General features: G+C 51.3%; 1 protein-coding gene across 1 annotated transcript in view; it reads left to right on the top strand.

Annotated features, from left to right (window-relative positions):
* Positions 1-25945, top strand: part of PTGIS (prostaglandin I2 synthase) — a 37882-nt gene extending 11937 nt beyond the window's left edge. Inside the window, exons 4-10 of the mRNA XM_028125249.2 lie at positions 962-1102; positions 6006-6157; positions 12846-13027; positions 20511-20679; positions 21671-21852; positions 23222-23373; positions 25801-25945. Coding sequence (XP_027981050.1) covers positions 962-1102; positions 6006-6157; positions 12846-13027; positions 20511-20679; positions 21671-21852; positions 23222-23373; positions 25801-25945 — 1123 coding nt within the window. The remainder of the gene's footprint in view (positions 1-961; positions 1103-6005; positions 6158-12845; positions 13028-20510; positions 20680-21670; positions 21853-23221; positions 23374-25800) is intronic.
* Positions 25946-26451: the final 506 nt, after the last annotated feature.

Genomic DNA, 26451 nt, shown 5'->3' with positions numbered 1-26451 from the left:
TTATCCTAGAACCCGGTGGTTTTCTTCCTCTACAGGGGTCCATTCTGTTTCCAAACAGCAGGTGGAGACAGAGAGCTGGGTCGGCAGGCTAGCACTGTTCTCGGTGCTGCCGCGAGGTGTCGCTGTTGGACGTTGGTTCCGCTGTGGCGCGGGGACACCGTGTGCTTGCTGCCGCAGGGCCTTTCCTTGTCTACATCCCTGCACGTGTTCCAAAGCGGCCTTCACCTCAGATACAAGACCCCACCTTTGTGGGCTTCCAGTCACATGCTCAGTCGTGGCTCAGTGTCGACCCTGTATTGTGGAGGCTCAGTATGGAGGGACTTCTGCTTCAGCCACACACACTGCCAGACTCCTAGGCACACACAATGACACCAGGTCACCAGCCCAGATGACCTCATTCCTCATGTCGCCTTCACTCAGGGTCACGTCTTAGCAGTCCGTGGTCGGGCGATGCTTTATCCAAACAGATGTCCCTAACTTTGGGTCTCAAGGAGAAAGAGTTGGCTTGCTAGTTCTCTCTCTTCCAGAAGTGTGTGGGTTCCTTATCCGAGCTTGTATGTCCTGAGGAGGGACAGACTGTCATGGTTCAGACTCTGGGGTTGGGCGGACCAGGGTTTCAATCCCAGCTACATCGCTTACTGGCTGTGTGACCTTGGGAAGGTCACGTTCTTCTCTGTCCCTGAGTTTCTCTGTCTGTAAAATGGGTGGCATGATAGTAACTGTGATCCCTAGAGTTGTCAAAAGATGAAATGAGATCATGGTGCTTGGCACAATAAAGAGCAACTGCCATTGTCATTGATGACGATAGTAATGATAATAATGTTATCGTGTTTAGGCCAATTGTCCACAGGCTCCCATTGGCAACGAGGGACCGGAGCCCTGGGAGGTTTAGGGATGGGGGGCGCCTGTGTGCATATGTTTCCCTTTGGAGGCCGTACCCTTACTTTGTTCCCTGCCCTAGGACCCTCCACAGGGACCTCCAAGCCCTCACGGACGCCATGTATACCAACCTCCTCACCGTCCTGCTGGGCGACACCACAGAAGAGGCCGGTGGCTGGCGTGAGATGGGTCTCCTCGATTTCTCCTACAGCTGCCTGCTCAGGTGAGCCAGGGTGGCTCCCCGTCTCGGGAGTGGCGCCCAGCTCTCCAGACCTGGGTCAGCCACTAACAGTGGCCACGGGAACCATGAAGACTTTGTGGGTGGGGAAACAGTTTGGGACACACAAAGCAAAGACTACAAGATGACCTGTTGTATCTGGGACCCCGCGTGTTCGCCTGGCTCAGGCTACGAGGTGTAAAGGAGGCACGTGTCAGGGAGGGGGGCCTTGCCAGGTGTTCAGAGATGGGATAGCAGAACGAAGTTTTAGAGACCATCTTGTCCTGTGGCTTCCAAGCCTTGGACTTCACAGACCAGGAAAACACAATGTTTGGGAGACCAACCCAGGACTTGAACTTTTTATCAGATCTTGTAAACTTAGATTACAAACCGCGCCACCCAATGTCCCTTCCTTTGGCAGCGGCAGACACGATTCCAAGCACCGGGAACACAGCTGGGGAAAGACAATGACCCGAAACTCACAGAGCTAACATGAGTCAGAGAGACAGATCATAAACCAATAAATAAAGGTGGATATGTCCAAGAGTGGCGAATATGGCAGCGGAGATCAGCAGACAGGGCAATAGCGCCTACGGGGCTCTTCTAACCAGACTGAAAAGGAGGGCTTCCCCGAGGGTCTGGCCCCAGACTTGGGGGCTGGCTACAAATGCCCCCCATGCCGAGACTGTAGACATAGGAGCCTGCAGGGGCAGAGTGGCAGAGGAAGGAGGACGCTTGGCCAGAGGACCAGTGCGGCTGAGCCCAGCGAGCCGAGGCGGTGGGGTTAAGATGAGGTCAGAGCACTTAGCTTTTGGAAACCGGGTCTCACAGCGCCTCAAGGCCGGGAAAGCCTTTGGAATTTATTCTAAGTGAGATGAGTGACACTGCGGGTTTAGGCAGGGACGTGACATGATTGGGCTTGGGGTTTAAAGCTCTCTTTGGCTGCAGACAGAGACTAACCTTGGCGGGGGACTCGTTAGGAGGCTGTTGGCTTTGCCCGGGTGAGAGAACAGGAGCCTGGACCCGGAGGTGACTGGGAGATGGTGACAAAGGGGTAGCTCTGGGGGCGGAGTTGGCAGGACCTGCTGAGGATTTGATGGGGCAGGGGCGGGCAGCGTAGGCACAGTGGGACGGGAAAGAGCAGGAAGGACAGCCCGCGGACTTCTGGTGGTGCCGTTAACTGACCAGCATTTCAGAAACCGAAGGCCATTTCAACTGCTTCACAAAAACTAGAGACAGAGTTTCAGAATAAAAGACAGGCATTCGCTGACGCAAATGGGCACACAGGTACGTTTATGACACCTACGTATGTGCTCACATGTAGGCTCAATGTGCGTTGACACTTCTCACCCTCGCAACAGCTCCACGAGGCTGGAACTTTACAAACCCCATTTGACAGATGAAGAAACTGAGGCCCGGAGAGCCTAAGGCATTTGCCCAGAGTCGCATCATTTGGGGTCATGGCGGGGCTGCCTGTAGAGCCTACGCGTTTTTTTTTAAAGATTTTATTTAGGAGCACCTGGGTGGCTCAGTCGTTAAGCGTCTGTCTTCAGCTCAGGTCATGATCCCAGGGTCCTGGGATCGAGCCCCACATCGGGCTGCCTGCTCAGCAGGAAGCCTGCTTCTCCCTCTCCCACTCCCCCTGCTTGTGTTCCCTCTCTCGCTGTGTCTCTCTCTGTCAAATAAATACATAAATAAATAAAATCTTCAAAAAAAATTTATTGATCGATTTGTGAGGCAGGGAGAGTAAGCAAGCGGGGGGAAGGTCAGAGGGAGAGAAAGAATCCCATGCCAGCTCCATGCTCAGCACGGAGCCCAACATGAGGCTCGATCCCACAACCCCGAGATCATGACAAGCTGAAATCAAGAGTCAGTCACCCAGCCGACTGAGCCACTCGGGCGGCCCCGCAGAGCCTACACTTTCAAGCATACCCTTGCTGTGTAAGCGGTCCGCATTTTTCTCCTGTCACCCTGGAGTGGTGCAAACACCATCAGGGCTATAATTCATCTGGGTGATGCTGGTCCACTCCACTCCGTCATTGTGGGATCGGGGAGACTGAGGTCCAGAGAGGAGCAGCTAAAACCACACAGCAAATTCACAGCAGGGTGTCTCCCATGTCCCCTGGCTCCTGTCACCCTATATCCTTTTGTGAGAAAAAGAAGTCAGGGAGGAGGCTGTGGCATTGGGGGGAAGTGGGGGCGATGTGGTGGCAGCCGAGTCCGTTTACAGCCTTGGTAATAGCCATGTGTGTATGTGGGGTTGGGGAGGGTCACGTGTAAATGGATCCCTGTGTCTTCAGGATCTGAGGCCTGGGCTGGAGCTTCTGTTTCCTGGCCTGGTGGACTTGGCCTTTTTAGTGCTGTCTGCAGCCCCTGAGATAGGAAGGGAATGAGTGAGTTGGATGACAGGAGGTGCAGGCTTGTGTCCCCCCAAACCATGAGATGCCACCACTTACTCCTTCCAACCCATCCTGTGGCACTCCTGCCTCACTCACCGTCCCATCAAAGTTCTAACCCTGGCTACAGGATCCTGCCTCATCGGCCCCAGCCCAGCACACTCCTGCCCCAAGGTCTTTGCACTTTCTGTTCCCTTGCCTGAGAATGCCGTTCCCTGCATGTCTGCATGGGTCTTGCCTCACTTCATTCACCTGTCAAGTGATAACCACCTCAGAGAGGCTCTCCTGACACCCCAGTTAATAGGATGGCCCCCTCTCTTTACCCAGCTCCATGCCAGCTTTATTTTTCTTCCTGGCTCCTAGCACCACCTACAGGTCATGTGTGTTTACGCACCATGATTTATTCTGTCTTCCGCCCTGTCCCGTGTCACTTTGACGTGCAGGTGCCACGGGAGGGACCCTCACTTCCACAGTGGAAAACCTCATGGCCTTCTTGGGTTTTATATGGTTTATTTTTCATTGCTTATTTTTCATAGAAATATATATATATATGTATATGTATGTATGTATACACACACACACACAGGGAAATGGTTCTCTGCCTTATGGAAAACACTGGTGTAAATGGGACCAGCGACCACAGGGCTGGCCGACCCAGATCGTTCCTGGATAAGGGGGACAGCTGTGACTCCCTGGCTGCCCAGGGTTACCAGGTGGGACTGCAGGCTGGGGGGGGGGGCGGGGGAGAGATTCCTTTTTCAAGATGAGATGAGGGGGCATCCAGATTTTGTGTGGTTTTCCCAGTCGTTCAGTTTGCTCATAGGAAAACTCGCTTCACCAAACCAAACACGTTGGTGGACTGAATCCAGTTTGTGAGTTGCACCTTTACAACTCTGCTGTAAGGAAACTGGGGGCACTGGTATGGAGAACAGGGCCCCGGGGCCTCACGTGACTGGAGGGGCAGGGGGCAAGGACGATGCAGAGGCACAGGTCTGACCCTGGGAGGGTCCACTGTTCGGAGGGAAGAGTTGCTGCCTATGCAGTGGGATGGGCAGGTCGTGAACTCTCCATCTCTGCGGGGCATGGAAGCCAGGCCGGATGAGGGAAAGGGATGCAGGGGAAAGGGGGCATAGTAGTAGCCTGGGTGACGGAGCTCGAAATCATGATGAGCCTATAGTTTCTCCCAAGATCCGTGTTCTCAGGATCAGATTCTAATCATCCATCCACCTACCCTCCCTCTCTCCTGTCCCTCCCTCCCTCCCTCCATCCATCCACCCACGCACCCATCTATCCACACACTCTCCAATCCTTCTGCCTATCCCTCCATCGAACATTGATTGAAGATCTGCAGGAGCCTGCACTGCACAGATGAGGGACAGAGTGGGACTAGACAGGCTTCTCTCGGCCCCCACCCTCCCTCATTCCGGCTTCCGCCCTTTCCTCGGGAAAGTCCCTCTCCTGGGAGATCCAGGGACGAGGAGAAGCTGATGGGGGACAGGTCAGGGCTCCCGTGGCATCTCTGCAGAAGTCCAGCCCCTCCCACCACATGGAAAAAGTGAAAACCTGTGGTTTTTCTCCCAGGACTGAGGCCAGTGGGGCTGGGCTTTTGGAGCAGTTACAAGTGGCTGGTGGTGTAAACGTTTTCTTTAAGAGCATCCCTGTGGGCAGCGTATGTGTGTGTGTGCGTGTGCGCAAGGGCTCATGCTTCCTCTTGTGTCTCATCCTTTGTCCACACCCCGCCACGCCCCGTCCCACGCTCAGACCCCCAGCGCCCTTCAGGTGCAGCCCAAGCTTCTCCCCATGGCCACCCAGGCCCCTGCCCTGCGTCCCTGGCCTTGCCAACCCCCCGGCTGTGCTCCGTCCCCTCATATTCCAGCTCCAGTGCCTGGACCAGCAACACCTGGCAGCTCTCTGACCGGACCATGCTTTTGCCCCCTCGGCTCTGAGCCTTGGCCCAGGTTGTGCCCTTGGCCCGCACCTCTTCTCTCTCCCCTTCTCCCTGCTCACCTCAGACCCTGCCTCCTCCAGGGAGCCTGCCCTGACTCCCCCTCCAGGGGCAGTAGCCTCTTTTCCTGACTGGTGCCTCCGTCTTGCCCTGCTGCCCCCTCAGTCACTCTGTTCCCGCCTCATCAGCCTCCTCGCTGCTCTTCAACCCTGCCTGCGTCTCCTTCCTGGCTCAGGATGTTGCCCTGAACCCACGCAACACCCCCTCCCCCCGACTCTTCGTACTCTGAGCCCCTCCCCATATTCTGAGCATCGGCTGATAGGTCACTTGTTCCGGTTCCTCTATCACCTGCTGTCTGTGTCCCACACGAGAGGGGCCACACCCTGAGGGCTTGAGGGCTTTGTTTTCTCCATTGCTGACTCCCTGGCCCAGAACAGTCTGGCATAAAGTAGGAAAAGCAGGTGCTCATTAGCTGCATGCATGAAGAAAAGCTTGTAAGGCCACTGTGGGAGGGTTTCGCCACGTGTGTCCAAGGAAGACCCCCTGACCCACTGTTTGCCACCCGCAGAGCTGGCTACCTGACTCTGTACGGAGTCGAGGCTCTGCCACGTACCCAGAAGAGCCAGGCCCAGGACCGCGCCCACTCAGCCGATGTCTTCCACACCTTCCGCCAGCTCGACCTGCTGCTCCCCAAACTGGCACGTGGCTCCCTGTCAGTGGGTAAGCACCGTGGGGGGCCATGGTGGGTGGTGTGGCAGACAGAGGGACTCAGGGGGAGCCCACACTCCAGCTGAAGGATCACAGACAACCTAGGAGGAAGGACAGTCTCTCACCCTGGGAAGCAGTGAGATCTCTATCACTGGGCATATGCAAGAACACAGTGGTGGGGGGCAGGGCTCGAGCCAGAGCTGGGGTTCCTGGTAGATACAGCACATCTGCAGTAAGGCCTGGAGACCTCATTGTGTGGTTTATTTATTCTATTTTTAAAGGTTTTTAATACTTTTTTTCCCTGAGGCATAATTTTCATAGAGGAGAGCACACAGGTCCTAAATGCACAGCTGAGAGGTAAATCTAAATGCTTCATGTCCTTTCCCACTCAATATCCACCCCACAGAGGGAGCCACTGGAGGGGCTCCTCTCACCTCGGATTAGTTTTACCTTTCTTGAACTTCCCATAAATAGAATCAGACAGTGTGTGCCCTTCTGTGTCTGGCTTCTGTCACTCAACTTCTTGTCTGTCAGCTTCGGCCTGGTTGCCATATGTATCAGTAGTCTGTTTTCGTTGTAGCATAGCATTTTGTTAGTGATGTACCACGATTTGTTTGTCCATCCCCTGGTTGATGGATGTCTGGGTCTTTCCCAGTTTGGGGCTGTTGTGAATTAGGCTGTTCTTGTCTGTGTCTTTTGTGGCACACATGCCTTCATTTCTCTTAGTTATCAGCCCTCCACTCTTAGGACATTGATCTTGCACATTGAAGCAATTGTTCTGCCACTTAGCATGTTCATGGAACCCCATGAGTATTTCCACTTGGGTTTGTGAAAATCCACCCCATTTATTTTTGTGGCACCAGAGGGGACTCAGTATTGGTAAAGAGGTTCTGGCAGGATTCAGTACATGGGGCCATGGGAACCACTGGGCTGCACTGTCTTCTGGCCACTGTGTCTCAAACTACCTAGTGAGAAGAATCCCCTGGGGCCCTCGTTAATGATACAAGTCCCCAGGCTCCATCCCGGTCCAGCTGAATCCAAGTCTCCAGGGAGGCCAGGAAACTGCATGTATGACAAGTGCTACAGGAAGGTTGAGAAATAATGTGCGTCTTGGACTCAGACACTTGCAGCAAAACCTGGATTCAAATCCCTACTGTCGGGCTTCTGCACTGATGACTTTGGGCAAGTTACTTAACTTCTTTTTGCCCCAGGTCCTTTCTCTGGGGGGCAGTTGAGGGGAGTGATTGAGACAGACTCTCAGCTCAGATGGCTCGACATGGTTTACTGGATCCTATATATTGTCCCTGTGCCTCAACAATCTCATCTGTAAAATGGGGAGAACAATAGGGTCTTCCTACAGGGTGACTGTTAGGAATGGCTGAGGTAATAAGAAAAAACACTTTTGTGTTGAGCACTTTCTATGAGCCAGATGCCAGGTTAAGCATGGTCTCATTCAGTGCTCTCAACAGCTCATCACCCCATTTCCTTTATGTAATTTTTAAAAACCAAACTTTAACACATTAGATTGTTTAAATTAAGAAAGAAACATTCTTGGGGCACCTGGGTGACTCAGTCAGTTAAGCCTCTGACTTCAGCTCAGGTCCTGGGATGGAGCTCCATGTTGGGCTCAGTGGGGAGTCTGCTTGTCCCTCTCCCCCTACCCTGCTCATGCTCTCTCTGTCTCTCTCAAATAAATAAAATCTTTAAAAAAAAAGGAAAGGAAAGAAAGAAACATTCTTGTGGTTAATTCAAAGATGTAGACAGTAAGAGTAATAATACTTTTCCAAGCCCAGCTTCCTGTGGAAACCAATGTTAACATGCTGGTATATATCCCTTCACACTGTTTTATAGGAATAGTGTATTTTACAGATAGAGACAAATATACGTATCTAGAGTGTCACTGTGTATTTTAGAAAGGGATTATATCTGTTGTCTGCAATTCGATTTTATTTTTAACCTATCACTATAGCTGTGTATTCTTCCCTGTCAATACAAACATCTTCTAGTGGTGTAAGCCAATGCAATTAGATAAGAGAAATCAACTACTGGTTATAAGAATGGGTAAAGAAGATGTAAAACTCTCCCTGTTTGCAGAAGATCTGACGCTATGCTGGGAAAACCCCAGGAAATCTATGGTAAAACTAACTCAAACAAAAAAGACTCTAACAAAGTAGAAGGATATAAAATCAACATGCAGAAGAATTGAGACATCTTTGCAGCTCTTGCTTGCCAGTATTTAGGCAGCCATCCCCCTCCAATGGATATTTATAATTGTTTCCGTGTGTGTGTGTGTGTGTGTGTGCGTGTGCGCGCGTGTGTTTACGTATGGCTAGTATTGTGTTTCATTGTACTTGTCTATTCTCTACCATCTGGTGATTTTATTCCTCTCTGACAGTTTCCTGGAAGTGGGTTTGCCACGTCAAAGGGCATACACATTAAAATTCTTGTTCCCTGCTGCCACATCATTTCCAAAACCATGGAGCAATTAATAGGCCTGCCCGAAGGGAGGGAGTCGGCTCATTCCCCACCAGATGTTATCAGTCTTTCTACTTGTTTGCCAATCTGATGGGCAGAGGCGGGTAACTTGTTGTTTTAATTTGCATTTCCCCACAACCTTGTCAACAAGCAGTTATCAGCCTTTAAAACCTCACCAATCTGATGGGCAAAAAAAGAGCATCTGGCTTTATGGGCATTTCCCTGACCACTGTGATGAAACAGCTTTTCGTGTTTCACCAGTCATTTGCTTTTCCTCTCTGTGAGTTGCCTCTTCCCATCCTTTTAGAAACAACTCCTTGTCTCATTGAATCCTGCCGTCAAGGCTAAAAGGTTGGCATTATTATACCCATTTTGCAAGTAGGGAAACTAAGGCTCAGGGAGGTGAAGTCATTTGTCAGGGACACACAGCTGGGAGGTCGCAGAGCCAGCAAAATGAAAACTTGGTCTGATTGCAAAATCCTGTGTGTAAAGCACCTGACAAGGCACCTGGCACATCCCAGCACCAGTTGCTTCTCCAGGCAAGAGTGGTTTCTCCATTGCTCTTTCCTCCATACAGAGACTACCAGGGACCCTGCGTCATTCAGGAAGCAGCTCTGGGCCCTGTATAGGAAGGCTGCATTTTCCAGTGCGGGCAGCAGGTGGCAGTGTCGGGGAAGGTTTCTCATCTTGGGGCTCGAGGCTGGGGGACAAAGCTCCCCAGACCTTGTTGGGCTTGTGAAGAGTGCGGCCTCTTTGGAAGAGTGATTTGGCAGAACCTATCAGAACAGAAAGGCCCATTCCTTTGATCCTGAACTTCCACTACTAGGAATTATCCTAGCACATGTCTAGAGATGCACAAAGATATTCATTGCCCCGTTGCTCATAACAGCAAATGCGGCAAACAGCCTAAATGTTCCCCAGTAGGGACTGATGAAGTAAATTATGCATTCACATAGAGGAAAACTGTGCAACCTAAAGCAGAATGGGATATACTGTTATAGGATGAAATCTCTTATGAAAAACGTGCAGAAGAGTGCGCATATTGTGAGGTTTTTTATTTTAATTTTTTCCCCATTTTACTGAGCTATGATTGACACATGACACTGTACAAGTCTGAGGTGCACAGCATAATGGCTTATATATATTGTGAAATGAGCACCAAAATAAGTTTCGTTAACATCCCTGTTTTGTAAGAATGTGGGAACATGTATAGATTTTTGCTTCTCAGGAGGCTGAGATGAGATGAAGATGCCCATTTGAACTCTTAGAGCAGCTAGCTTTTTCTTATTTTTTTTTTTTTTACCAGGTGCATGCAGTATTCCTCCCTGCACTGTTAAAAATACAAACATATTTTAAAAGAAAATTGACCGTTTGGGGGACCCTTAGGTCACTGAGTCTGATGCTTCTCATGCAGGAGGGAATTGGGGGCAGTTAACTAGAGCCCCAAGCTAAATATGCCGGAACATTCATTTTGCTGGATTATTTGGGAGGGGCCTCTTTTCCTTGAATATTTTTTTGGGGGAAAGGTACTCGTATTTTAAAGGCACAGAGTCTAATGCAAAAATCTAATACATCTCAAAGGGAAAACACAAGACTTTAAGGATATGTCCCTCTCTGGACGGTGCCCCCAGGTTCCTAGGGAACAGATGGGCTTCTGAGGAAAAACCTGAGAGGTACTGTAGTCTGAGCCCCTCGTTTTACAGATGGGGACACTGAGGCCCAGAGGTAGACAGGACCTCAGCCAAGGCCACACAGCAGGGGAGGTCTGGGATTTGAAACAAGTGCCTGGCAGTTCTGAATCACAGCACTCATGATCCCATGAGCTAGGTTGCCTCCATTTTACAGATGGGGAAACTGAGGCTTGGAGATCCAAATTATTTGCACAAGATCATCTTTCTAAGAAGGAACAGAGCTAGGATTTCTACCTGGGTCTCCCTGGCTGCGAACTCTGTGTTCCTTATTTCACAAATTATTAGTTCCTAATTAGAGAAAGAGTACGTGAATATATTCTCCAGGGACTAACAATTTGCTAACATTCATTAGCTTTATTTAATAATATAGCTACTGTTTACTAGGCCTGTCTATGCCTGGCATTGCTCTCTGTGCTCTATAGGTTAACACATTCAATTCCTGCATAACCCTTTGCATGGGAATTCATGTTATCCCAGTTTACAAGTGTGAAAACTGAGGAGTTGAGAGGTGGGGTGGATTTTTGTTGTTGTTGAATCGTTGGAGTTCTTTATATATTTTGGATACTGGACCCTTATCAGATGCGTGATGCAAATATTTTCCCTCATTCTGCTGGTTGTCTTTTCATACTGCATTGCTTTTTATTTATTTTTTATTTTTTTTAAAGATTTTATTTATTTATTTGACAGAGAGAGGCACAGCGAGAGAGGGAACACAAGCAGGGGGAGTGGGAGAGGGAGAAGCAGGCTTCCCGCTGAGCAGGGAGCCCGATGCGGGGCTCGACCCCAGGACCCTGGGATCATGACCTGAGCCGAAGGCAGACGCTTAACGACTGAGCCCCCCAGGTGCCCCCCTACTGCATTGCTTTTTAAAGTCATCCTTAAGAGCTGTGTTGACAGGGATATTCAAGGTTTGTAGCTGTGCTGTCAGGCCTCAAAGAATGCCAGTCATTTCCAAATCCATGTTCAATTTCTGTTTCCTTTAGCTATTTCACCAGATAATTCTTATTAGCATCCAGAATGAGCATCAACCGGGGGCACTTCAACAATTCCTATATCCTCCAGTCACCTGCTGAAACCTTCCACTTGCCCAGGTCCCACCCCCCCCCGAGATTCTGGCAAGATTGTTCTGTGGTGGGACCTGGGCATCCAGACATTTCAAAGCTTCTGGATGATTCTCCAGTGCCCCCAGAATTAAGAAACACAGGAAGATAATGTAGTTGATGAAAAGTTGGGCTCATTGCTTTAAATTGAGAAGGATATCACCTCAAAGGGTCTAGAGGTTGAAGAAGAGCATATGGAGCATATAATTTGAAAATGTAACTAAGATGCTTAAAATATATGTGTATTTTAATATGAGCCTAGCCTACATTTTCCACCTTTTCAAATGCCCTGTAAGATGCAGCCCAGTTTAGAACCATTGGATGGATGGGTCTTCCTGAAACACTGCTTTGTGGTTCCAAAGAGGCAAGGAGAAAGTTTCTAGTGTTTGGGAACTTTGTAACAACCCAAAGCAACATCTGCTTTTCCAAGGGGTGATTATGGAAGAACCAAATCTTTTATTTGTACATGCGTTTGTAACGACAGCACCATCTTGTAGCGTTAACACACCGTATAAATAATAAGCACCTGGCTTCACACCCTCAACGGTCTGCCCTCATGGGCCCATTTGGATCTGTATACAGTTTCCACCGCAGCGCGGTGCTCCCGAGCATGACCTGCCGATGTTTATTTCATGGTGATATCAGCTGGCGATCAGAGGGCCAAAGCTGACCTTCAGAGATGCTTTTGTGGCCTGCGCAGTGATGCGCAGTTCTTGCTCAGATGCTAACCTTAAAAAACGGGGAGATTCCATATGAACATCTGGATTTACATCGTCTTCTGAAAACTCAGGCTCCTGGCCATGCGGGGCCAAGTTGGTGTGTCAGGCCTGTGGTGCTGAGACGAGGCCACCCCACCCCTCCTGTTCTCCATGGCCCCTCCCTGGCCCTCCTCCCTCATTTACCTTCCCTGCCTTCCCCGGAGGTAGTTGAGTATGAGACCCCAGGCGCATCTGTCCCCACTTGATGGCAGTTAGGTTATTTCCCGGTGTCTCCTGAACGCCACTGTGCTGAATCTGCTCGTAGGGTCCTCCAGGGCACATGGGGGGCGTTGCTTTGGGATCAGACCCTGGGAAGGGAGAATGCCGCTCTGTGTTTTGTGTTCCTTCCCCTGCTGCATAAGAAGCACCATTCACTTAGGGCATACTGACGGGGCACTGACTGTGGGCCAGGTGCTGGAGACACAGACACGAATAAAACCAAAGAGGCCCTTTATGCCTGTCCCCTGGCGGCGGGGGGGGGGGGGGACAGGCAATAACAGGTCAGCATTCAAAGGCCCTCCCTGGAGCCTCTTTCTCCACCCCTCACCCCCCTGCAAGGAGTGACACTCACCAGCAGACCCTTGGCCTCAAGGGACATCCGGCTGGGTGGCCCCGGGCTGGGGCGGGGGTGGGGGGGAGATCTGTAAGCCCCACCCTCTGTGCTCTGGCCCTGTAGGGGATAAGGACCGCGCGTGCCAAGTCAAACATCGCCTGTGGAAGCTGTTGTCCCCGGCCCGGCTGGCTACCCGGGCCCACCGGAGCCGCTGGCTGGAGAGTTACCTGCTGCACCTGGAGGAGACAGGCGTGGCGGAGGCCATGCAGGCCCGGGCCATGGTGCTGCAGCTCTGGGCCACACAGGTGGGCGTGGCCGTGCGGGGGTGGGGGGGAGGGGCGTGCAGGTGTGGCTGCACATGTCAGCGCCTATGGGTGCTGTCGGGCACACGCCCGCACGCCTGGGCGTCGGCATACAAGTGCGCGTGCGTGGCTGTGTGCGTTGGGGAGTGTTTGTCCGCACGAGTGTGGGCGTGGGTAGGTGAACACAGACCCAGCGGTCAGTTCCCTGGCTTTCCAGACTGTCAGACCGTTAGCTCGAACAGGATCGTTCATTCAGTATTCAGTTGTTTTTTTAATTTGGAAAAATGTCAAACTGAGAGAAAAGCTGTGTGAATAGCTTAATAGACACATATACATTTCCCCTTGATTTCCCAATTTTGAACATTTTATCGCATGTACTTTCTCCCTTTGCCTCTCCCCTCCTTCTCCTCCCTCCATCCTGATTATTTTACTGAACCATTTGCAAATAAGTTGCAGACATCATGGCTCTTTACCCCTCATTTACTTGAGCATACATTCCTGGAGCAAGAATTTTCCCTTCCATGACACAGTGCAATGATCACATTCAGGACAGTTAACCCCGACACAGGATCATTAATTAATAGGCAGTCTCTATTCCAGTTTGGCCAGTTGTCCCAGTAAGGGACAGAAGGCAGAAGCAGGGACACCAATAAGGAGACAGTGGTGGTAGGACCAGGTGGTGGCCATGGAGGTGATGAGGAAGTGGATGGATTCTGGAAACAGAGAAGACAGTGCCAATGGATGTGGTAATAGACCAGATACTGGCTCATCTTGGTCTGACAGCCAATCCAGGACCACATGGTGCATTTAGTCATTCTGTCTTTTGAGTTTTCTTTAATATGGAACAGTGTCTGTGCCTTTCATTGTTTTTCATGACCTTGACATTTTTGGAATATACAGAACAGTTATTTTGAAGAATTATTTAAAAGTTCCTTTGAGGGGCTCAGTCGTTAAGCGTCTGCCTTCGGCTCAGGTCATGATCTCAGGGTCCTGGGATCGAGCCCCGCATTGGGCTCCCTGCTCGGTGGGGAGCCTGCTTCTCCCTCTCCCACTCCCCCTGCTTGTGTTCCCTCTCTCTCGCTCTCTCTCTGTCAAATAAATAAATAAGATCTTTAAAAAAATAAAATAAAATAAAAGCTCCTTTGAGTACTTCCCATAGGCCTCAAAGACCTGCTTTCATTGCTTGTGTTTTCGCTGGCTGTGGGGGTGGGGCAGACAATCAAAGAAACACATGTATAGGGTGATTTTAGATGTGGATATGCAGGATGTAAAATGGAGTCATGAATAGAGAGATCCTGGGGGTCTCCTGTAGCACAGGGGATCGGGGAGGCCTCTCTGAGGAGATGTTTGGCTGATAAGAAAGAGCTGAAGTTGGGAGCTTGGGAGGGATGTGGGAATAGAACCTTCCAAGTGGGGAAAACCACAAGTGCAAAGGCCCTGAGGTTGGATCATACCCAGTGTTTGAGCAACGGCAAGGAGTTGAGTGTGGCTGAAGCAGAGTGGGGAGGGGGTGGCGCTGGGAGTGAGGGAAGAGATCATGGAGGACCTGGGGGTCCCAGGAAGTAAGGACTTGGGATTTTTCTCTGGGTGAGGTGGGAGCCCTGGGAGCGTTCTAAGCAGAGGCGGGACGGGATCTGAGGAGCAAAGGCAGAAGCAGGGACGCCAAGAAGGAGACAGGGGTGGTAGGACCAGGTGGTGGCCGTGGAGGTGATGAGGAAGTGGATGGATTCTGGAAACAGAGAAGACAGTGCCAATGGATGTGGTAAGAGACCAGATACTGGGGAGAGAGAAAGCGGGGCTCAGGATGCTGCTTCTCGAGACCTGGCTCCTGTCCTCTCCCGGACCCCAGAGTCCCGCTCCTTCTCTTGGCTGCTCCTCAGCCGGGACAGCTGCACAGACTGACGTTTCTGGGTAATTCCCTTACAGCTTATTTTTAGTTTTCTCTCGGAGCCAGTAACTGTCCTTGCAGGTGAAGGCTGACAAGGGGCAAGGGCTGGGTTTAATCAGCAGTTGGGACCCCATTAGTGCCTAATAACATATTGATGGGCAGAGACTTGGCGTTCCAAACTGCCCCCAGAATCCCTTGCTGAATGACCTCTGTCAGCAGAACTGGACGCTGGCTTGGGGGCTTGAGTGGCAGAAAGTCTGGGGAACAGCCTTTGGCAGGGCCAGGAGGACTGAGCAGGAATTGGGGACAGGACATCCTCTGACCCCGAGTCGTTGGCAGCCTGCAGAATTCAGGCAAGTGGGAAGACACTTCAAGAGCTCGAGTCTTGAGAACAGCGCCAAGATGCTGAGTAGCCCAGTGGTTTCGGGCGCAGGCCCTATGATCAACCTGCCTGGACTTGAATCCTGACTTTGCCACTCCCTGGCCAACCAGTCACTTAAGTTCTTGGTGCCTCAGTTTACTCAACTATAAGACGAAAATGGCAGTCCCTTCCTCAAGGCGCTTTGATGAGGAAGAGAGGAAGGAATGATGCAAAGCCTGTAACCGTGCTCGGAGATAACTAGAGCTCAGGAGACATGTTCAACAGATATTTAGTGAGGGCCCACTGTGTGCTGGGCACCATTCTAGAAGCTGGAGATAGAGCAGTGAGCAGACCAAAGATCCCTGCTCTTATGGAGCTGATATTCTGGGAGAGAGCAATTGATAAACAAGTAAGCATATTAAAATATAGTCAAGTTCTGCAGAGAAAGGGTAAAGCAGGGGAGGGAAAAGCAGAGGGGAATGAGGAGGGGCTGCTTTTTATAGGGTGGCCAAGGAAGACCTCACCAAGAAGATGACATCTGAGCAGAAACTCGAAGGGAGGGAGTGGGGGAGCCATATAGATACATAGGATGAGAGTATCTGAGCAGGGGGCACAGAGCCTTTGCAAGTGCAAAGGCCCTGAGGCGCGGGGATGAGGTTGATGAGAGAGATAGCAGGTGCCAGACCAGGCGGGGCCCTGTGGGCTTTGGGGAGAACTTTGAATTTTACTCTAAGGAATTCTTTGAGGGCTCTGAGCAGAGGAACAACACGGCCTGACATCTGCTTTAGGGAGATCATTCTGGCTACACTGCTGAGATTCGGCTGTAGTGAGAGAAGTGGAGGCAGGGAGACTAGAGATGAGGCCACTGCAGGATCCAGGCAAGAGAGGATGGTGCTGGACCAGGGTAAGCGCAGAGGCCCAGAGGGTGAGTGAGTGCATTCTGGACTCATTTCCAGGTTTAACCAACAGGATTTGCTGTTGGACAGGATGCTGAGAGGGCTTCAACGAGGATGCCTCCAGGTTTTGGTCTAAGCAACAGGAAGGATGAAGATGTTAACAGATGTGCAAGATGGTGGAAGGGGCAAGTCTGGGGGGAGAAAATCAGAGGGTTCGTTTTGGGTGTGCTGAGTTTGAAATGGAGAACTAGGTGGGAGGTGGGGGGGTACAGCTGGAGTAGAGAAGAATCTGGAGTTCAGGGTTAAGGCCCAGGGGGGGAGATGTGCATTTGGGAGTTGCCAGCCACCGGACTGGAGACAGTGGGGGCTTGGGTGGATGGAGAAGGGACCAAGCCCTGGGCCTCTGCAGCTGTGGGGGTCGGGAAGATGGGGAGGAGCCTGCCCAGGAGACTGAGGAGGAGTGGCCAGGGGGCTGGGAGGGGAACCGGGAGGGAGGCCACTCAGAGGCCAGGTGCAGAAAGAATTCCACAAGGTGGCAAATGATGAAGCTGTGATTGCTAGTGTCCGGTCAGAGTGAAGTCAGGAGTGATAATGCAGGGGTCAGTGGAGGCTCCAGCATCCAGGGCCCTAGAGGGCCACCTGGTGGGCTGAGATCCAAGGTCCAGGCCAGGGAAGAGGCTGGCTCTGAGGGGACCAGGTGGGCAGAGAGAGGAGTTCATGAAGGCCTGCCTGGCAGCCCCACAACAGGCCAGGCTCCCCTCCCAGCTCTGAGCCTTTGGGCAGTGGGTGACCACGTTGACCCTAAAAAAAATTTTTTTTAATCATAAAAAGTGAAAAGAAAGATCATCTATCATCTCCCATCCTTCAGCTCTGCTTTCTTCTGCGTCGTAGGCTCCAGCCCCAGATGGGCTTCCCCAGATGGTGGCGGTGAAGGCCACCAGCGGCTCCCGCTCTTGGGCAGTCCGTGCGGAGGAGGGCTTCTCCTTCCCTGGGATTCTCGCAGAGATCCCAAGTGTGGTGCTCACTGGCCCAGCCAGGGTCACACGTCCCCTCTGAGGGCATCACTCAGAGTGGCCCAGCCTGGGTCACGTGGCCACACCTGCGGTCTCGAGGGGTGGGTCAGCCCCAGATGATCAGAGTGAAGTGGAGGTAGTTCTTCGAAGGAAAAGGGTGCTGTTACCCACAGGCAAGAGAGGGAATGCGGGGCAGGCAGGGAGGCAGGTGTCCCCCACTCCTACTGACTGTGTGGTCAGGGGGACCTGCATCCCGCACACCTTGAGCGCCCCCTGGAGGCCAGCTACCGCCATTCACAGAAAAAGTAGAGCAGAGAACAGGTGCTCCTGGGTGAATGGACTTTGGCTGCAGGGGCAGGGAATGAGGCTAGATGGGACATGTCCTCCTGGGTAAACTGAGGCAAGGCCCTACGGGAGGCTCAGCTTCCAGGATAGTGAATTCAAGATCTCTTGTAGTGGTGTGATCACATACACACATGCACACTCACATGTCTGGGTGGTTGGGTGGAAGGCAGCCTTTGCCACCTCCCTAACTTGCCACAGCTTTTTCCTGAAAGCAGAGATCACTGAGCAGCCTCAAGTTCCCCGCGCACTTCGTAATTAATCAGTAGTGGCCCCCATCAGACTGGTTGAGATAAAATGGCCCTTGCACTGAGTTAACGCAAGGCTGAATTATTTATCACTACACTCCCCTGGCTATTTAAGTGATGGACAGCAAGTGACCTTGCTTGTCTCTGCTGGAGTTGAGGTGCTGGAGGAACTCTCAAGAGTGTCCAAGTTCCCCCTTGTTCTCGAACGGGGTGGGGGGAGGGAGAGGAAGAGTGCTGGGGGGGAAACCACTGCTGAGCATCTACTCTGTGCCCAACATGTGGAGGTCGCTTGTATCCAGTCTCAGTCTCAGGGGGCCCACGTGGACACCCCAGGAGTGAGCATGTTATCCCCATTTTACCAAGAGGGAGGTTCTTTTTTTTAAGGATTTATTTGTTTATTTTAGAGAGAGAGAGTAGGGGGAGGGACAGAGGGAGAGGGAGAGAGTCTTAAGCAGACTCCACACTGAGCGCAGAGCCCAACGTGGGGCTTGATCTCACAACCCTGAGCATGACCTGAGCCAAAATCAAGAACTGGTTGCTTAACCAGCTGCACCACCCAGGTGCCCTTCAAGACGGCAGTTCTGAGACCGAGAGTGAGAAGTGACTTATCCAGAATCACAGAAAGAGGGGAGTTGGGATTTGAACCCAGCTCTGCCTGGTCCAATCCAGAGTTCTGCCAGCCCACCTCCCGGGCTGCCTTGGGACATAGATGTTTATTTGACAAATGCCATTGAGCCCCTGCTATGTGCTGGGCCATGAGCAGAGACTAGGGAGTACTTAGTTTTCCTTTTCAGTGAAAAGGGTGATAACGGTGCCTGCTTGAAGGGAGGATTGAGCGAGGAAGCGTGGCACCTCCTTAGTGCCGAGTTCTCAGTAGCTAAAGAAAAAAACCAAAATTTGTGTCAACATCATCGATGCTCTGGTGCTCTTGTTTACTACCTTTTCTGTATGTTTTCTTCTGTGATGAAGATCATGCAGTTTTTAAAATCCACGTTTTAATTTTACTTAATATGGTGTCATGAGCCTTTCTCCTGGTCATTGCAGATCACTATAAAGATACTTGTTTTTGTTTTGCTTAAAAATACTGAATCCAGGGCCACCTGGGTGGCTCAGTCGGTGAAGTGTCTGACTCTTGATTTCGGCTCAGGTCATGATCTCAGGGTCGTGAGATTGAGCCCCGTGTCGGGATCTGTGCTCAATGGGGAGATTGCTTGAGGATTCTCCCTGTACTTCGGCCTCTGCCCCTCCCCATTCCCTTTATCTAAAAATAAATAAATCTTTAAAAAAAAGTACTGTATCCATGAAAAAAAAGTCAAACAGTTTAAAAAGACATATGCAGTGAAAATCAGTACCCACCCCCTGTCCTCCCAGCTTCTGTCCCAGAGGCTCCTTCAAGAGCTGGTCTGTGCTTCTTCATATGATCCCTCTTGAAAAGTACACAGAAGTGGGAGCATAGTGAACCCCTGTTCCACGTCGTGCTTCCCTGCATCTTGGCTACAGTCCCGTCAGCACTCACACAGCCACACAGCCACCTGCCTTTTAACGACTTCCTGTATCATCATCCTGAGGATGGATCATCCTTTATCTCATTGATCTATTGATAGACATTGAGATTGCTTCCAATCTTTTGTTGTTACATCAGCCCTGCGATCAGTATCCTTGTGCAAATGTCTGCGAATGCGGTTATGTCTGTGATAGAGTTACTGGGGAAATATGATATGTAATGACTGTTAACGTTATCAAGATTGGCTGGTGGACAAAACTCTTCCCCCCACCCCAGTCGAGGTGAGTTGGTATTCCACCCATGCCTGGAGCTCGTTTCAGGGAACCCCTCACACAGTTTAGCCACATGCTAAAAACCTGAATATTAAAACAGTTCAGCTAAGGCTGAAGTCTGGGAGCAAGAAATTTTATCCATTTTCCTAATTACTAAACTATTGGGGATTTTTATGTAATTTTTGTTCAAGAAATTCTGAGCTCTCATAGTCCCCATTGATTATGGCTTCTTTGTTTCATACATACAGAATACTCAAATATTTGAAAGTAGATGTCCAGGTGTCACATCAGTTTTTTTATTGCTGTGTAGCAGCCAACCACAGAAACGCAGTGGCACACAATGAGGGGCATTTATTTACCTCACGTGTCTGTGGGTCTGCTGGGAGTCAGCTGCTCTAGACTAGGCTCAGATGGACAGCCAGCTCTGCCCCGTGTGTCTTGCGTCCTCCTCGTGGGACCAGCAAGCCAGCCAGGCAGGTGGAAACACACAGGTCTCCTAAGAGATTCACGGGCCTGGGGAAGTACCCTCCACCTCTGAGATGGGAGGGAGTGCCAAGTCCATGGTGAGGGGCGTGGATACAGGGAAGGGTGGAGAATTGGAGCTAAGGATGCAGTTATCCTCAGATGTTAACCATAATCTTAACTGATACACCTTGTTCCTACTTCTGACCCTTCTTTGCCCATTTGCTATGAAGATTACCTGTGCGAGCTCAGATCAATGAGTTTGCTCAAGGTCGGGGATGCCAAGAATAGCCCTGAAATGGGCATCGGGCTACACCAAATCCCCAGAGCACATTTGGGCCACGGCCTGAGCTGAAGATAAACATGAGTCATGCCTAGGTATTTGGCAGGCGTGGGAACCTCTGTGCCTTGGCCCGGGCTGTGTCCGTGGCACAGACCGATCAGCTCTCGCCCCAGGCCTGCCTTCTTGGTGGTATAACAGGGGCTCCTTCTCATTGCAGGGGAATATGGGTCCTGCTGCCTTCTGGCTTCTGCTCTTCCTCCTCAAGAATCCTGAGGCCCTGGCGGCTGTCCGTGGAGAGCTCGAACAGCTCCTCTCCAGAGCTGAGCAGCCCATTTCACAGATGACCACCCTCCCCCAGAAGGTTTTGGACACCATGCCTGTGCTCGGTGAGAGAGGCAGGCCCTTCAAATTAGCCCCAAAGACTGAGTCATCATGGGCACCCTAAGGCCTTCCCAGCATGGGCTTCCACAAGTCCAGGGTCCTTTGGCATCCTCTGACCTAGGGTCTCCCTAGACCTCCTATCTTCTTAGACCTGGCATCTCTATGCCCCTGTCTCAGCTGCCCAGGACTCGTGGACTCAGTAGATTTGTGGTTGCCATCGGCAGAAAACCTCACTTAAGCTGGCTGAAGCAGAAAAAGGACTTTTTTTGAGGGCATTAACTAGAAAGTTCAGAGGATATCTAGCTTCAGGCACAGGTGGACCCAGGTGCTTTAACAACATCATCAGGACTCTACTCGCACTCTCAGCCCTGCTCTGCTGGGTTGGCTCCAGTTTTGGGCCTGCAGGACGGCCACCAGCGGGTCCAGGCTGATATGCTGTCAGCCCCGGAAGGGTGCGCTTCTCTGCAACATCCCTACCCAAAGTCCCAGGAATGTGTCTTATTGGTTTTCTTTGAGTTATATGTCCACCTTGAACCAATTATGAGGTTCAAAAGGTTGGGATGCTTGGATTGGCCAGTCACACACAGCCCATGGAATTGGGAGTGAAGTCAACAGCCCAACCTCTGAGAGTGGGGGAGGGGTGGTCCCCAGAAGAAAACCAGGGAACTATTTCCAGATGGGAAATGTAAGCTGGGCAGACGGAAACAACCAATATCGATGGCCCTGCTCCCCTCTAGTCTCCTCTGATATCTCCCTGGCTCCCATAGTCCCTCACAGCTTCTCCTAGAGTCAGACCCAAACCCTCACATCCAAGGTCTGAGGACCATAGTAATCACATCTCATCACTTGGCCTTTTGTGGCCTCACTGTGTGATGGTAGGCAAGTGACATACCCTCTCTGAGCCTGCTCACCTTCCTCTATAAAATGAGGGTTGGGGGTGGCATTTTAGTGTGTGAGGGGACAGCTGCTGACCCTTCCTGGTACCTGCGTGTGCAGATAGCGTGCTGAGTGAGAGCCTCAGGCTCACCGCTGCGCCCTTCATTACCCGGGAGGTTGTGGTGGACCTGGCCCTGCCCATGGCAGACGGGCGGGAATTCAGCCTGCGACGTGGAGACCGCCTCCTCCTCTTTCCCTTCCTGAGTCCCCAGAAAGACCCGGATATCTACACAGACCCAGAGGTAAATTACATACTAGGGACCATGGGGAAAAAAAATCAGGCTTTGGGACAAATCTGAGTGGCAGCCGACTTCTGCTCTCTGTTTTCTGTGTGACCATGCCCAGATTCCTTCACCTCTCTGTGTCTGTTTTCTCACCAGTGAGATGGACCTCATAATAGCACCTGCCTCACAGGGTTGTCAGGAAGATTAAATGAGAATATGTAAGAAAGGCCTTCACAGTGCCTGGCACACATGGAGTGCTTTGTAAACGGTAGCTGAGCAATTTTCCTTTTTTTGGAATGTTACAATGTCAGCTTCTCAACACTTTTCTCTCTCCCTGGACTTTGAGATGGGTCAAACTTTCACAATTTCTAACAGATTTGGGTGCTTACCCTGTGCCAGGATCTATGCTGTATATCCATCCATCCACTCACCCATCCATCTCACCCATCCATCGACCCCTCCACCCACCTACCTATCCATTCACCCATCCATCCATCCACCCACCCACCCATCCATCCATCCACCCATCCATCCATCCATCCATCCATCCACCCCATCCATCCATCCGTCCATCTGTCCACCCACCCACCACCCATCCATCCACCCACCCACCCACCCACCCATCCATCCATCAACTCACCCTTCCATCTCTCTATCCACTGGTCCATTCACCTATCTTTCCACCCATCTTTCATTCACCTCCTCCTCTGTGCCAAGCCCTGTGCTCAGATACAATCCCCCTTACCATTCTACAGTGTAGCCAAAGGAAATTGGCATCCTCTTTTTTAAAAATAAATTTTTAAAGTAATCTCTATACCCTACATGGGGCTTGAACTCATGATCCCGAGATCAAGAGTTGCATGCTATATTGACAGAGCCAGCCAGCCACCTCTAAAAATCATTTTAATTTTTATATTTTAAACTGCCTAATATATCCTTATAAAGTAGAAATATACAGACACATATGTTTAAAAGTAAAAATCTTCCTTTATTCCTTTTCCTCTCCAGTTCCACAGACTTCCCTAACAATGGTTTGGAGAGTAGCCTTTAATTTAGGTTTATGCCTTTACAGATACACACACAACAGACTCACACACATATGAATAGATAGGTGTGTGGAGAGGATCACACAACACATGCTATTCCGAAACTTGCATTTTTCACTCAACAGCCAGTCTAAAAATTCTGTGTGAGCACACGAAGAGCAAGCTCAACCTTCTAAATGGCTGTCATAATTTTTTAACCAATCCCCTATCGATTGGCCTTTACAATGTTTTCAGTTTCTCCCTGTTATAAACAAGACTTCAAGGGACATCCTGACACGGTTTTCTTCGGGCCTGCGTGCTCTGGGCGTGGAGTCAGAAAATGGACCTCCTTCCCGTTTCAGGTATTTAAATATAACCGATTCCTGAACTCTGATGGGTCAGAGAAGAAAGACTTTTACAAGGACGGGAAACGACTGAAAAGTTATAGCCTGCCGTGGGGAGCTGGACACAACCAGTGCGTGGGGAAGGCTTATGCCATTAACAGCATCAAACAGTGAGTGTGGGGGTCGGGGGGGGATGCTGGTGGGGGAGACACCTGCTCCAGCCCGTTGGCACACGCCCTCCTCTCTGGAGACCAAGGGTTCTCAGCCAGGAAAATGGGCAGAGGCTCCAAGCGGCCTATGAGCCATCTCCTGCCCACAGGTCTGTTTGTGTGTTTAAAAATGTGTGCTAACTTTTAAGAATCAGAAGATCTCACATTAAAAAAAGCCAGATTTCTGGTCTCTTCTGAAATAATCAGATCTGGCAGTGAGCTCTTCCCTCCAAACCTGGTGTCCAAATACTAAACACGGGACATCTGGTGCCGCTGACCATTGCTGTCTGTCTGCAGCTGCCGGGCACGTTCAGAACCCCTCAGCAGGACCTGGCCAAACGTCATTGTTCCCTCTTGGTTATTTTAATGCCTGTGGACTTGAGTGCCTTATAAATTCTCTTCCCTGGATCCCAAGAGCCTTGGCCCCCGGGCCACAAACAGATCGGGCCAGGGCTATGACATCCACCTGTCCTTCTGTCCTGCCCCCGTGTAATTGTAAGCTGGGTCACCTGCTGTGCCTGGGTCCTCAACTGTCCAGTTGGGGTTACTGATCATACTGTATCCCAGGGGTGTCAGAACAAAGGAACTGAGGCTTGCAAAGTACCGAACCCACTGCCTGGCTCATTGTAAATATCTAATAAGTGCTAGTTATTACTGTAATTACTAATAACTAGTAATTACTAATATGCAGGCATTGTGCTAAGTGAATGGGCACATTACATGAATCTATTGGTCTCCGTTTTCTCAGCAGTGAAATGGAGCTCCTAATATAGCCAGTTCTGCCTGAATGCTTCAGGTGACATTCCTAAAAATCACGGCCATGTGAAACCACATGATAAAATCCACAGGGATTGTGGGGGAAATGGGGCTGGGGCCTGAGAGACAAAAATCCTCCTAAGTGACACATGCAAGATAAGAACCCAGGGGGGGAGATAGTTGTACAGGCTTACACATGTTTCGTGGCTGAGAAATACTTAGGTGCTGCCGTAAATATGGCGCTTCGCTTTGAAAACCACCTGAAGTTTGTTTGTGGAAGTGGGCGGTGGGTGGGTTGCAGCTGTGCTGTGGAGTGTGGAAGGAGGGTCCCCTGGGGGCGCACGAGCCACCCCATGAGCTGAGCTTGCTGGTAGATAGAGTTTAGGTGTGCGCGTGCGTGGGTTTGTGGATTCCCGCTTAGTGGGTCCAGCTGGGTGCGGTTTTGCATTCTCCTCGTGCTTCTCGCACACAAAACACGTGAGCAAATGGGAAATCGGCCTGAGGCCTCCTTGGTGCCCCAATACATCAGTCACATTGGAACAGACTCACGTGTCCAAAAGTGTTGCAGCAGAACTCACTGCGGGTATTACCTCATAAAGTTTTTGGACAGATAAAAAGAGATCTCGGATACTAAATGCTTAGCACAGCACCTGGCACCTAGCAGTTCAACAAATTCGTCAATTTCTTGTTATTTGACCTCCGCTCACTCTCATGCAACCCTGCCCAGTAGGGGTCAGTCCATTACTGACCCTAGAGGTCAGATCATTTGCCACCATGATCATGCACCTGGGTGAGGGGAGGTGCCATGATCCACATCCAGGTGTGGGTACAGAACTCCCCGCCCTGTCCTGTATAAACTCACTCTCCAGCATCCTAGAGCTTCAGAGCTGGGACGGACCCATCCCACCTCTTTGACCAGGTGGGGAAACTGAGGCCCAGAGTGGGGAAAGAAACCTGATGAGGGTCAAGAGGCAGAGCTGCGTTTGCCCAGCTCCGCTATCAAGAGTGTAGACTTCTCTCTACCCTCGCCTTCCCGCCTTGAGGCAGGGGCGCCTTTTCCCAGTCTCAGAGGCAGCCGCTGGCTTCGTAGCGGCCCTGACCAGAGCAGACAGTAAGGGTTCCAGGAGTTGGGTGGGGCGTAGGGGGTGGGGAGGACTCTGGGGGAGTCGGAAAGGGTCGCCAATGCTGCTGTAACAAACAACCCCCAAATCTCAGTGGCCTGTGACAACTCACAAAGTGGGTTGTGGGTGTGGGAGGACCCCTGCCTTCCACACACAGACTCAGCTACCCATCTCCCTGCTCCGGCACCCCAGCGCGAGGTACACACAGCCATCGGGCAGCGAGCACGCCGAGGGCCTCATGCTGACCGGGCAGCCTTTGGTGTGGAGTCGGCCCTTGTCACTTCTGCTCCAGCCCCACAGCAGAACTGGTGGGTGGGCCTCCGAGCCACAGGGGCTGGCGGACGGGGAGGAGCTCGTGGACTTCTGTGCTCTTGCCCTCTCCTTCTCCCACTTTCCCCGAAGCGAGGGCTGGGGTCAGACTGAGGAGGAAGCCATTGCCTTCCTGCCTTATTCCAGAGAAGCGCCCCCTAGTCTTCCAATGCCGCACACGTTCAACACCATCTCTCTGCAGATTCGTGTTCCTTGTGCTGGGGCACTTTGAACTGGAGCTGATCAACCCAGACGTGGAGATCCCCGAGTTCGACCTCAGCAGGTACGGCTTCGGGTTGATGCAGCCGGAACACGACGTGCCCGTCCGTTACCGCGTCCGGCCATGAGCTCTGGGAGCAGACGGGGCTCTGCACACGTGCCTCCACCCAGCCTGCCCCCCATCACCCAATTTCCTGTGTCTATGTTTGCCCTGGGTGCAGGAGCTTTGACTGCCCAACAGGGCAAGCATGACCACTTTGCTGATTTTTTTTTTCCTAGAAGGCTGTGTCTGGGGAGGGGAATGAAAGCAAGCTGACAGGAGGAGGATGGAAACGGACACAAAGCTCTGTGAATTGTCTGCGGCTTTGGTTGAGTTCCAAAATGAGTCTCTGCTCCTAGCTCACCTTGCTCTCCCCGCCCCCCCCTCCCCCATGATATCCACAAAAGCTGGGGCAGGCAGGGCAGAAGCAGGAGTCCTTACTGCTCTGCTGTGCCCCACCTCCCCGAGGGGCCAAGTCCTTGCCAAGGCTGTGGTCCAGGCCTTAGCCAGTCAAACCAGATGCTGGCCATAAAAGGGCCAATGTGTCCCCAGATTATTATTAAACTAGCCAACACCAAAGGAGTCCCTTAGAAT

The sequence above is a fragment of the Eumetopias jubatus genome, unplaced genomic scaffold (genome assembly GCF_037043125.1).
Source record: "Eumetopias jubatus isolate StellerSeaLion01/CBP00866 unplaced genomic scaffold, mEumJub1_p1.0 scaffold_9, whole genome shotgun sequence".
In the NCBI taxonomy this organism is placed as follows: domain Eukaryota; kingdom Metazoa; phylum Chordata; class Mammalia; order Carnivora; family Otariidae; genus Eumetopias; species Eumetopias jubatus.
This window is presented reverse-complemented; position numbering and strand designations above follow the sequence as displayed.